Raw genomic sequence first — 12,079 nt, forward strand, 5'->3', positions numbered from 1 at the left:
TGATTGGGGTTGTGGTTGGGGGTGGGCCCCATTTAATTGATGGCGAAAAGGTGCTAGAATTTAATTAAAATGTATGAGCAGTGACAGGAAGAAATAGTGGATAGAGAAAGCCAAAGAAATGGTGTAGAAAAGAGAGAGGGAAACCCAAAGAAATGGAGTGGAAAAAACGGGGGCAGAGCTGTTCGAATGGAAGGGTGGGTGCTCTTGGAGAAATTAAAAGAACCTCTGAAAGACCACTTGGCATGTGCCACAATCTACACAGTGGTCTCTTTTCCTGTGGGCGTTGTAGGAGTATGCGGCAGCGGGCTCCGGGCCCAGGACTGTGCCTCCAACTGCGGCTGGGATTGGGAGGAGCGCAGCTTGAAGCTGGCCAGGCCACGGAGTCCGTGCGGCTTGTGGGCCACTGGGGGAGCCGGTGCGGTGCGCACTACGTTCGGCTTCAGTGGCCGCTTGGGCGGCAATGGGGGCGGCGTGGGGGACTTGGAGGCGCGGCAGGAGAGCGAGGTGTCGCTGCTGCGACGCGAGTCAAAGAACGCGGTATTACTGTAGATGGCCTCCTCAATGGTCGAGTAGATCTCCTCCGCCGTCTCATAGTAGCTGGAGAGACCACCACCCCCAGTGGCTGGTGCTGAGGACTTGGTCTGCAGCGACGACGTGGAGGAGGAGTCGACGGAGAAGGAGCTGCTGGTGGCCAGCGAGGAGTTGGATATGCCGGCGCGCGATGTGGTCATGTTTTGGTAATTGCTATTTGAGTCGGGACTGACCAGAATTTCCGAGAATGTGGGAAATTTCATTGCCGTGTACGAGGGCGATGGCGAGGAGGAGGCGCTGGAGGGCGGTGCCAGGAATTGTTGGGGCGGCTTTCCACTCGATTCACTCACCGGATTCTGCTGCACCGATTGCAGGTAGAGCGATGACACTTGACCCTGGTCGCCGGGCAGCAGCACAAAGTTGAAAATGGGCTGCGTTTGGGGCGGACTCTGGAGGTGGGACTGTGTCTGGGACTGGGACTGGGGCGGGGACGGGGACTTTGTCTGGGTCTGAGGCGGTGTCAATGTAAGCGTATTCGGCTGTTGCGGTTGCGGGAGACTCGCATACTGCACGGGCAGTATTTGGGCCGTGGGAAAGATCTGTGTGGGCGGCCCGGCGACCAGCAGCTGTTGCGGCGAACGCGAGGCGGCATCCATCAGAAGGCGGCCGGTGGCGGTGGCGGCGGCGGAGGAAGAAAATGGAGACGTTGATGCGTTAGTGGCGGCAGCGGTTAGTGGTGGCGCAGGCGGCTCATGCAAATGACGAGTGGGGTGGTGGTGGTGGTGTTGTTGGTGTTCGAGGTAGTGGTGTAGCTGTGGTGGTGCTGCCTGTTCGGTGGGCGGTGTGGGCGGTGGTGGCAGTGGCAGGCTGTCAATGTCAGTGTCGCAACTATCTAGGAAGGGATTCGTTACCGCATAGCCGCCGCTCCCGCTGCCCGCAATGGGTATGGGCGGCGCGGGATCGTAGGGCGCCCGCAGCTGGTTCCGCAGCTCGTTCTCCCTCAGCAGATACTCGCGATGCTCCTGCGGCGTCACCAGGATGTTGTCCGGCGAGTTCTCGTGCACGAACTCGTGCGGACGGCGCTGCGAGGGTGGCACCGGTGGCAGGGCCTCCATATACAGCGACTCCTCCAGCACCGTGGGCGTGCTGGGCACCGGAATCTTTGGCAGGGTGGAATAGTTGACGGGCGGCGGCGGTGGACTCTCACGCGGCCGCGGTGGCGTCTTTGTGGACACGCGCACCGGCACCTTGGCGCCCACGGGATGGATGGTGTTGGTGCTGGCGTCGTGCTCGAACACCGTGAAGTCCCCCTGGCCCACATCGCTGGCCTGGAACGTCTCCAGGGCCACGTTTCGCACCAGATCCGCCTTCTTCACCTGCGGCTTGGGCGGCACCTTCGGCCGCGTGCCCGTCAGGTTCTCCGTCGATTTGGATATCACGGTGTTGGGGGTGCTGCGTCCACTGGAAAAGGATTGCTCGAGCAGATCCTCGCTGGAGCGGGCGGAACCGAAGAAGAACTGATCCCGGGGGGAGCGGGGTGACCGCGGAGACCGCGGAGACCTGTTGATTGCCTTGGCGATCTGCGTGTACTCATCGTCCTCTATGGGGGTATGGCGGAAGGGATTCTCCCGCTCCAGTTCCCCGGGTCGTTCCGGCGAAGTGGCCCTCGACACGCGCTGCACCTGCGGGGATTCCACCTCTATGATGCGTGCCACAGTCGGCACAATGGGCGCCACCTTCTCCGGACGACGCTCCAGGGTGGAGCTGGTCGACGAGGACGGGCTCGTGGCCCGAAGGATGCCCTTCCGCGGCAGTCGGTTCCGCGAATTGCCTCGACTATCCTGCTCGGAATCGTAGGCCCGCGTATAGCCATCCGGCGTTCGGGACCTCGAGCGTTCGAAGTCCGATCTGGAGCGCTCATCCCCGCTGAGGTCAAAGCTCACGGACTTGCGATGCCCTCCACCGTACTCTGGGGTACTGCGACCCGATCTCGAAGGCTTGTACGGTCGACAGTCGCTCTCCGAGTCGCTGGTGTATCGTCCCCGGCGACGATCGAAGCAATCGGAGTCGGACTCCGCATAGGAAGGTGGCGACTGCAGATCCAGGGGCGGAGAGCTCTCCACTTCCTCTTCGTCCTCCTCTTCGATGGCGTCAATGTCGTCCAGATGCTGACGGGAGCCATCATCGTCCCCTTCGTCGTCGTCATCCTCATCATCGATGATGTACACCGGTTCGGCCTTCTTGGGCTTCTCTGACTGGGCCTTTGCACTGTTCCGGCTCTCCTCCTGATGCTCCAGCATCTGCTGGTAGGAGAAACGTGCACCTGGGGCCAGGCGGTCGGGCGTCTGGGTTCCACGTTGCTATTTGGAGTTTTCGGATTTCTCATTTAGTTTTTCAAATATCTTTATTTTAGTTGGGGTTTTTATTTGTTTTTTTTTGTTTTTTTTAATGTTTGTCAGAGGTGCACCGTCTTCTTCTTCGCACACAAGCATTGAACACAGACTGCAATGTGCAACGTTAATTGGTGGGGTGAGTGGTAGGTGTGTGCTTTGATTGTGTGTGTGTGTGTGTGTGTGTGTTTTTGTGGGTGGGGTGTTGATGGTTGGTTTTGTTGGAGGCAGGCTGCTGTTGGGGCTGGGTGCACACACAAATATCTGTACGTTGGATTTTATTCATTGTCTGTGCGATGGGAAGGAGGATACCAATACCACTCTGCCATCTGCAGTCCATTAGCCAATTACCAGTGATTTCTGATTTCTGATTTCTGATTTCTGCTTTGATGATGAATGAGAGTTTGCGCGCTTCTGGCCGAATTTTCGGTTTCATTGATGATGAGGTTGATGAACTCGACGAAACATCAGCGATGCGATGCACAAAAACAGCGATACAGATACAGATATAGTCACAGATACAGATACAGATACAGATACAGAGACGCAGCGACAACGTCACATATGTGGCAAAAGAAAAGCGCAAAAAAAAAACACTAAATCATAAGAAACTTTTTCAATTAACGAAAAGAACTCGTATCCTAAGTAAAAGTCCACCAATCCCCAATTTCTTTTCGTACGACAAATACATTAAGATTTATTGACACATCAAAAATGCACACTTTGAATTCCGTTTAGCTATCGTTTTAACTGTAACTATCGTATCATTAGGTAACAATGAAAGTGGGCGGGGTGGGCGTGGGGGAAAACCATACACAAAACCCCAACAAACGAGTATTCCTGCTGGTTTTAACAGTTGATACCTTTAACAAAATATCCTCTTTTTTTCCTAGTTTTATAGATAGGTAGTATACGATCTATAACAATGTTTTCTCTTTTGTTGCCTCCGGGTTTATTGGTTTGTTTTCCTCTTGAGTATTATTCAGTTGCATAATTGGACCGTATTGTGTGTGCTCTCCACACATTGTTACACATTTAGTAATATATGTATATGTATATGTATTTAGTATCTGTGTGTGTGTAGTAGTAGCTTTTGGTACAAACATCGAAAGACTATAATGTACATGTGTATATGTTTTTTTTTTTTAATACTTTTTGTGCCGCAAAATGGCGACATTTTCCAGAGGTTTCCTTTTAGATCTGTTTGCTCGGTATAAACAGTAGTTTTAGGGGGCAGAGAGAGAGGGAGAGAGAGAGACATTGAAACCGTTTGGGAATTCAGTTTTTGATTGAATTTCAAAATCGGAGGAGATACACGATATAGTATACATATATATACATATATGTTTGTATGTATGTATATAGACACACTGCCTACTATTCTGAAAGTAGTAACTCTTGGCCCTTTGAACACGCGCCGCTCGAAGACAGACGCTCTTCTTGTTGTTTCTGTTTTCGGTTTTCCACTGAATCTTATACAAATTGTATCTGTGGGTTTGTCCTTGTACTCGTCCTCGTCCTCGTCCTTTCCCTTTAGCATATTTGTCTGTCTGTCTGTCTGTCTGTCTGTCTGTCTGTTTGTTTGCTTGTTTAAACTAAATATTCAGTCTTTTGGTGATAAACATCCGCTTGTTAAGCAATACGCTGCAATGAAAATCGAATGCAAGAACCCAAAAAGCAACAAAACAACAACAACCGAGTACAAACAAAAAGCCAACAGAAATTCAGATTGCAAAATGATTGAAGGGGGGGGGGGGGGCGGGGGAAAACCCAAGAACGGAAAATGCCAGGGGAAAATATGTTTGTTGTTGAAAAGCAGCCAACGAGAGCCAGCATCAGAATCAGAATCAGAGCCAGAACGAGAACGAGAACGATAGCGCAATATAGGAGTAAGAATGAGAGAAATGAGGAGAGTGTATAAGAATGAGAAGAAGAAGGACGAGAAGAAGATATAAGAGAGACATTTTAATGGAAATTTTCTTCTGCAGTTTTTGAATTATTTACATTTACATATACATTTATTATATGTACGTATAGCGAGATGGTATATATATTAACTTGTATTTGTATTTGTATATTCGTATATATTTCAGCTTTTTTTTTTGTTCTGTTTTTTTGCACACTGCTTTCAATGCAAATTTCAAATGGGGCATGCTTTAAAGCCGGCAACCAGTTATACAAGCTACAAACAACGAAAACATTAAGGCACAATCAAAACAGGCTACGGACAGGATAGATCTTGAAGGCAGACACCTTGGATACCCTTGCAGAGGTTTGCTTTTTAAGGGAAAATACTATCAAATATAGTCATCTGATTTTGATAGATATAGATCGATTTTGATAGACATTACTATTAATAAAAAATTTAAAATATTCAGAAAAAATAAAAACAAATCCAATGCACCCTATAAACAACAATTCTATACTATATTATATAGTGATACAAATTTTTCCATTTTTTTAATTACCGATTGAAAATTATCCGATATAGTTAACCGATTTTAATAATTTTTGGAATAACTATGTAGGAACTCATTGAATATAAATGGTTTTACAAGTTCTTAAAACGATTTTTGGTATCTTCCAGGCACTCATGGCTATATCTTCCTTTTTTTTCCTTGTTTCTATATATTGTACACAAATCTATGCAAAATCATAATACCCTCTGCAAGGGATATAACAAGAGTGCCCACGCAATGGAACAAAGACGGAAGGAACTAAAATGAATATAATATGAAAGTAGCATAAATAACACCAACAACAACAACAACAACAATGATCAGGCCCCGCGTCAGCCGAAGGAACAGCTCCAATATGCTAATAAATAATAAATTGTCTGCTGCCATATCAATAAATGCGGGAAAGGTGAGAAAGAGGGGGAGAGCTCCCCCACAGAGTCGGTCGCGAGCGCCACGAGGGAGCAGCAGCGGCAGCATCATCTCGCAACCGACTCCCAGTGGCAGGCGGGGCGGGCAGGCAGACTGGCTCATACATAACTCATACGCCCCTGTGGCAGGCCCAAAGAGATAGGCAATGATTTTTTTATTCACTTTTAATTCAAATGCAACACAAAAACACATTTAGCTAGAAAGCAGCAAAAACAAATGGACAACCGATGGATAATGCTTCATGGAGAAAGTGTACGTGAAAGTGCTCTCGTTTTAGTCACACTTTAGTAATGTTTTAATGGGTCAAAGGGTGAGTGAGTGACAGAGAGAGAGAACATGCTGTGAAAACAGTAGTGGAAACTGTTTTCATTTCACAGAATAATGAATCGTTTGTTTTATGGTTTGTGGTGATTATGAGAGAACAATGATGATTCGGTTTTTTTTTGTTTTTTTTTTTATTTATATGGTATAATTTTGAACAACAAATACGAATATATGTATAGACAACAGTTACGGACACAGACACACAAAACGGCACGCATACGAGTATCATTGACAGGGGCATTAGTGGGAGTTACACAGAAACAAGCAAACAGAAAAGTACGAAATCAAGTTAAAAGATTCGTGAGGTTTTTCTTTTGGGGTACAGGTATGTGTAGGGGATTGAATGGCGACTGTCGGTTCATGTTAGGAAAGTTACAAGGGAAAAGTAAATCAAAAAGGCAGAGGCAGAGGGAGAGGGAGAGACACAAACGCACAACAGAAACAAGAAACATACGATCGGGAGGGATGTACACAGACATACACAGACACATACACATACAGATATTAAAGCCAAGGCAACAGACACAAGACGTGCAGGCAGTCACTCGTCGTTTGGGTACATACCTGTAGCACCAGCTCCGCCTCATCCTTGTCCTCGGAGGGGGTCTGCGTCTGCACAGCCACAGCGGGCACTGGAGCAGGTGTGGGAGTGGGCGTGGGCGTGGGAGTGGTAGTGGTAGTGGGAGCTGGCACGGCGGCAGCTCCAGGGGCAACTGCGGTCACTGACTCCGCTGCAGAGCCAATGGGCGGGAGTGCTGACGGCGCTGACGGCGTTGTCGGTGTGGTTGGATTCGTGTCGAGCGTATGCTTCGATATGACAACCGTCGTCGTCTTTTGTATTTTATCCTGTTCATGGTGCTCGGACGGGGATTTCGGTGGCACAGCGGTGAAGGCGTCTGCGGCGCGTACAATTTCCAGCACCTGATTTGCGAATCGAAACAAGTCACATTAATTTTTGGGCTGCCCAAAGAGGGAAGGAGAGGCGAAGGAGACGACCGGACTAACCTTCTCCTGGGTGCTCTTCTCCTGACCCAACGGCGCCAACTGCGTCTGCGGCTGCTGCTGCTGCTGCTGCTGGTGGGCCTGTTCTGCGTGAATAAGCGCCACGGTCTGGGCGGCTGTTGTGTCCGCTGGCGGTGCCAAGTCAGCGGCTGCCGCAGGCGGCGTAGGTGTGGTGGGTACGGGCGATGGGGCGCCATGCACCAGGGCAGCAGCAGCTGCCAGACCCGTCTGACTCGTTGGCTCCGCCTCGGACTCCACCACCTTCTGTGTGGCAAACACGTCAAAGTCCTGCGCAAGGGAGAGGGTAAAGTTCGTGCGCTTTAAGATGGAAGGCAGGGCAACACTCACCTGTCGCAGTCGCTCATCCTCTTCGTGATCCAAACTGGATACGCTCTGACTTTGACTGAGCTCCGAGCCCGTTTCCGAGGCGCGAGAGCCTTGAGGAACGGAACCAAACGAAACAAACAGAATGCAAAGTGAGTGAAGGAGGAGGAGGCTTAAAGCCAAGGATTATGGTGGGTTACGTTACCTTGACGACTGCCACCGCTGCAGGATGCAGAGGAGTTGAATCCGGTGCTCATGCCGCCCGCCTGGCCGATGGAATGAATTAAATTGGATTTGTCGTAGCCCTTGCAGACAACCAACTGGATCTCGTTGCCGGCGTTCCTCAAGACATTGACCGCATCCTGATGCGAGGCACCCAGCAGGGAGTGTCCGTTAACCTCCAGCAGCCGCATGCCCACCTGCAGCCGCACACGCGCGCACACAAGCAAAGAAAGTTTCGATTAAGTTCATGCCACGCCAGACAACAATGGTGTGTGGCACACAACGTGTTACCTTAAGCCTTCCGTCGCGTCTGGCGGCGCCCACAGAGTTGATTTTGGAGACGAACACACCCTCGTCGGAGGGATCCCCGGGATTACCGCGCTGTCCGTTGAGGCCGCCCTTGATGTGCATGCCCAGGCGCTCGTTCTCGGCCTTGCTCAGGAGAACTTCCTGTGATTCACAAATTAGCAAAGAAACGGGGAAATTAGCAAGGACCGGCAAGGACTTGGCCGTAACAATCAAGTGGCTAACGGTGATGGCTAAAACAATGCAGAGGATGGATTGGGCGGAGCGGGAACGGGGGAACTTAAACTATGGAAGGCATTTGGCTAATTGAAATGTTAATGCAAGTAATATTTGTTTTTGTTCTGCAGAGGGAGGGACAAGGAGGAGCTCTTTGTGTCGTGAGCAAGGGCTTACCTCGGTCTTTACATACTCTACTTCAATTTTCTGTGCGATATACATAATTTCGTGTGAAAGCGTTTTGTTTGCAGAGTACAATAACAATAAGAAGTACAAGTTGAGTGAAGAAGAAACAGTGACTCAAAGCTTATATACAAGTACGTACTAAAGATTGAAAGAAAGCCAAAGAACTCACTTGGAAACCAGGTGGCAGTGGATCGTGCTGTATGGTCAGTTTGATGTCATCTCCGGGCTTCAGTAGCTCCAGGACCGCATCCTGATGCGTTGCCTTGGACACATCCGCATCGTTCACCTTCAGTATACGATCGCCCATCCTCAGCTTGCCGCACTTTGAGGCAATGCCACCAGGCACAATCTGTGGGTGTGTGTTTTTTCGGCTTAGTAAAAGTTTCTCCAAGGGTTACCCTTTCATCTACTTACGTGTGAAATGAAGATGCCGGGCTCACGATTGCCGAACGGCACACAGGAATGATCCGTGCCGCCGATGATGCTGAAGCCCAGCGAGCCCTGATTCTTGGGCAGTACAACCTCCTGTGGAAACAATAGAGTAACCCGATTAGCAGGTCTTCAGAATGGTATGGATATAACTCTAGAAACCCTAAAAGGACTGCCGTGTATGATGCTGGGGTGCGCGTGCGTGCTTATATGTATGTCGGTGAGTGTCGAATGAATGTGAGATGTGTGTGCAAAATTGTTGGTGATATTTACATGGAATTTCAATCATTTATTTTCCGGGAGACATAAAAACATAACAAACAAAACAGACACCAGATACCAAAACAAAAAACAAAAAAGGAAGGAAGGAAACCATCAAGAAACCCATAACAGAACAGAGAGAGCATTCATTAAACAAACATTTAATACCGGAAAGTGAGTAATAATTTAATAAATAATGAATAACCTTTGGCTTATGAATAACTTAACATTAGATTAAATGGCAGAGCAGACCAGAGAGCAGAGAGCAGAGAGCTCTCTCCTTTTTGCAGTTTTATTAGTCCGATTCCGAGAGGCCATTCCCACACAAAGGGACTTTGCGGGCGGACCTGCGGTTCGTTCAAATCCTGAGCACTGAGATATTAAAATATCAAAACAAGAGGCCCGGCACCCGCCTGGCCCTGGCAATCAAACAAAACTCCACTCCTGTCAAGATGCGTGTGAAGTCTTGCGCATGTATGTGGCATGCAACAGCAAACTGTTATCAATTAACTCTGGCAACAAATTGAATTCTTAAGAGTTCGAAGCCGCCGGCCAGCAGGGCAGCCATGGAAATTAAAAACAATTAAATATTTGATATAACATTTGCTCGAATGCCAGCAGCGGCATCAGGGTTTGCACACCACAGACCGACAGACAGACAGACAGACAGACAGACAGACAGACAGAAAGCCAGCAGATTGTGAAAGCAAACAGAAATATTTAAAGTTTACTTATGGGCTGATGCTCTGGATGAGCGAACAACCGGGAGAAATAAATCTGCAGTTGAGGCATTTAGAGTAAATCTCTTTTCGGGGCTCGAGACTCTGGTCTCTAGTAGTTTTTCATTCGTATATTATTTAAACACGTTTGCATGTTGCATAGTTTTCTGCTTTACTTATTTATGCAGCAAGTGGCAAAGTGACAAAGCTTGTGCCACACACACACACACACACACCCACGCACACAGAGAGAGAGAGGGAGAGATTTCTTGCCGGGATTTGCTTCATGTCAACGATGACACTCGAGTGGCTTTCTGTGGAGGAGGAGGATATAGAGGAGTGTGAGTGTGTAAACCATTCTGCCGTTCAAAAGCGAAGGCGCTTTGGCCCGTCACTTGAAACGGATTCAGTTACAGCCAAAGAAAAAAAAAAGACACTAAATATTCAAGTGCTCAAGAGAGAGCCTTTTCCAGCCACTCTTTTTTTTTTTTAGGAGGGAAACATTAAAAACATGGTTTGTTCATTAGGGAATTATATTTATATATAAAATGTTGGTTAGTAGAGTAGTAGAATATTTAGTGTATTTTTTTTAGTTGTTAAATTTTAAGTACAGAAAATGATTGATTGCATGCAAAAGTAGGTTTCCTTTCAAGTGATTAATCGATTAATAATTATGACTATAGGCTGTCCCTTCCATAACCATAACCATTTCATTGATATCCATTTCCAATTCCCGCTTCCAGTCTCAAATGCTACTCAAATTAGTCATCGAAGCAGTCTCACAGCTCTCGTGTGAGTGTGTGTGGCAGAGGGTGCATGTTTTGCATGAAACGTAGTGTAAGCGCAACCTCGTCCTCCAATCCATTATTGGTTGTGGATGTGGGATGTGGGTGGACCACTCGGACCAACAGTTAAATCAAATCGTTTTGCAAAACGCACAAGAATATTTATTAACCAAATGCATCGCTTAATCGAGTGCCAATATTGCAGTGTAGAATTATTAAATTATAAATTTCAATAAACATTTCGTTTTCGATTCATTGTGAAGGTGCATTGTGTGGAGACTTGAGTGCAGGTTTGGGGGTGGGTGCAGGTGGCATGTGTGTGTTTGTGGCAACAGAGAAAGCTCGGAATGAACTGCTGTTCTGCCGCTGTACCGCTGTACCGCTGAACCGCTACTGTTTTGTGGGGCAGGTTTACACAACGATTCGTTAACACTTTGGTGGAGGGTGGAGGTTGGCGGTCTCTTGGCGGTGGGTCTGGCTCTGGGTGGGCTATGTGGGCTCTAGTGTAAGCGTGATGTGGAGATAGTCACCTCACTGATCAGGGGCTCCGCCAGCTGATTGTCGGTGATGCGCGTCATCACCGTCTCCGTGAACGTGGACTTGGTGATGGTCTCGGTGACTTTCCCCAGTTCGGTGGGCGCTGCCGGGAACATGGGCAGGTCGGGCTGCGGCTTGTTCACATTCACCGTTACAGCGCTGACGCCCACCTCATTGGGCCGTGCCACATGCACCTGATGCTGACTGCCGCCGCTGAGGAAGTGGGCCGGTATCATCGCCTGAAAATCATCGCTGGTCAGCGGTCGCAACGAGGAGGACTGCTCGGTATCGGGTATCGATGGGTTTTACGGTGGGGTTTCAGTTTTTTTTTTTTTTTTTTTTTTTTTTTGTGGTTTTTTTCGGAATAATCAAAATAGTTTTAGGCAATTTTTTTGGGTCGGTGTGGATTTAGAGAAAAAGAAAAACAAAAATATGTTGATTTTTTTTTTGTAAATTTTGGATGGATGCTCTACTTTATCTATAATCTAAGCTAAGCTAAGCTGCCCCAAGCCAGAGATTAGAGAACTGCATAGATGATGATTTCTTCCTTATATCAGGCCTGTTTTTCGTTTACTTTTTGAATGGGAAGGGCTCATCTATGTGTTCTATAATCTTTGCTAACACGATATACGTATGTTATATTATATATTGGATGATATATTGTATATACAATCCTCTAGGGGAAAACTCTGGCCTTCTTTTTTTTTGTATTTTGAGGTGCATTCAAGCCGGGGGGACAGAGAACACACATACAAATCAGTGCAGAACTTAAGCTATAAGATATATGGTTATGTGTCATGTATCTGGAGCTATAGAATGATGTTTTTTGGGGTGGGGGCGGGGGAGGTACAGTACAGACAAAACACAAGGCAGGGGGCGCACAAGGGGGGCACATGCAAAACAAAACACATACAAATCCATTAGACGAGTACGAGGGATGAGGAGAGCATATCGATAGG

At 47.9% G+C, this 12,079-nt stretch overlaps 1 protein-coding gene across 1 annotated transcript in view; it reads right to left on the minus strand.

Moving 5' to 3' along the window:
• The window catches only part of LOC6587460 (protein lap4), a 69,173-nt gene that overhangs the window by 17,965 nt on the left and 39,129 nt on the right, over nt 1–12,079 (minus strand). Inside the window, exons 15-21 of the mRNA XM_026984217.1 lie at nt 8,804–8,914; nt 8,559–8,738; nt 7,973–8,131; nt 7,665–7,878; nt 7,484–7,572; nt 7,139–7,423; nt 6,698–7,054 (exon numbers count right to left, since the gene is read on the minus strand). Of these exons, the coding sequence (XP_026840018.1) occupies nt 6,698–7,054; nt 7,139–7,423; nt 7,484–7,572; nt 7,665–7,878; nt 7,973–8,131; nt 8,559–8,738; nt 8,804–8,914 (1,395 nt within the window). The remainder of the gene's footprint in view (nt 1–6,697; nt 7,055–7,138; nt 7,424–7,483; nt 7,573–7,664; nt 7,879–7,972; nt 8,132–8,558; nt 8,739–8,803; nt 8,915–12,079) is intronic.

The sequence above is a fragment of the Drosophila persimilis genome, unplaced genomic scaffold (genome assembly GCF_003286085.1).
Source record: "Drosophila persimilis strain 14011-0111.01,24,50 unplaced genomic scaffold, DperRS2 tig00000000-arrow-pilon, whole genome shotgun sequence".
NCBI classification, from domain to species: Eukaryota; Metazoa; Arthropoda; class Insecta; order Diptera; family Drosophilidae; genus Drosophila; species Drosophila persimilis.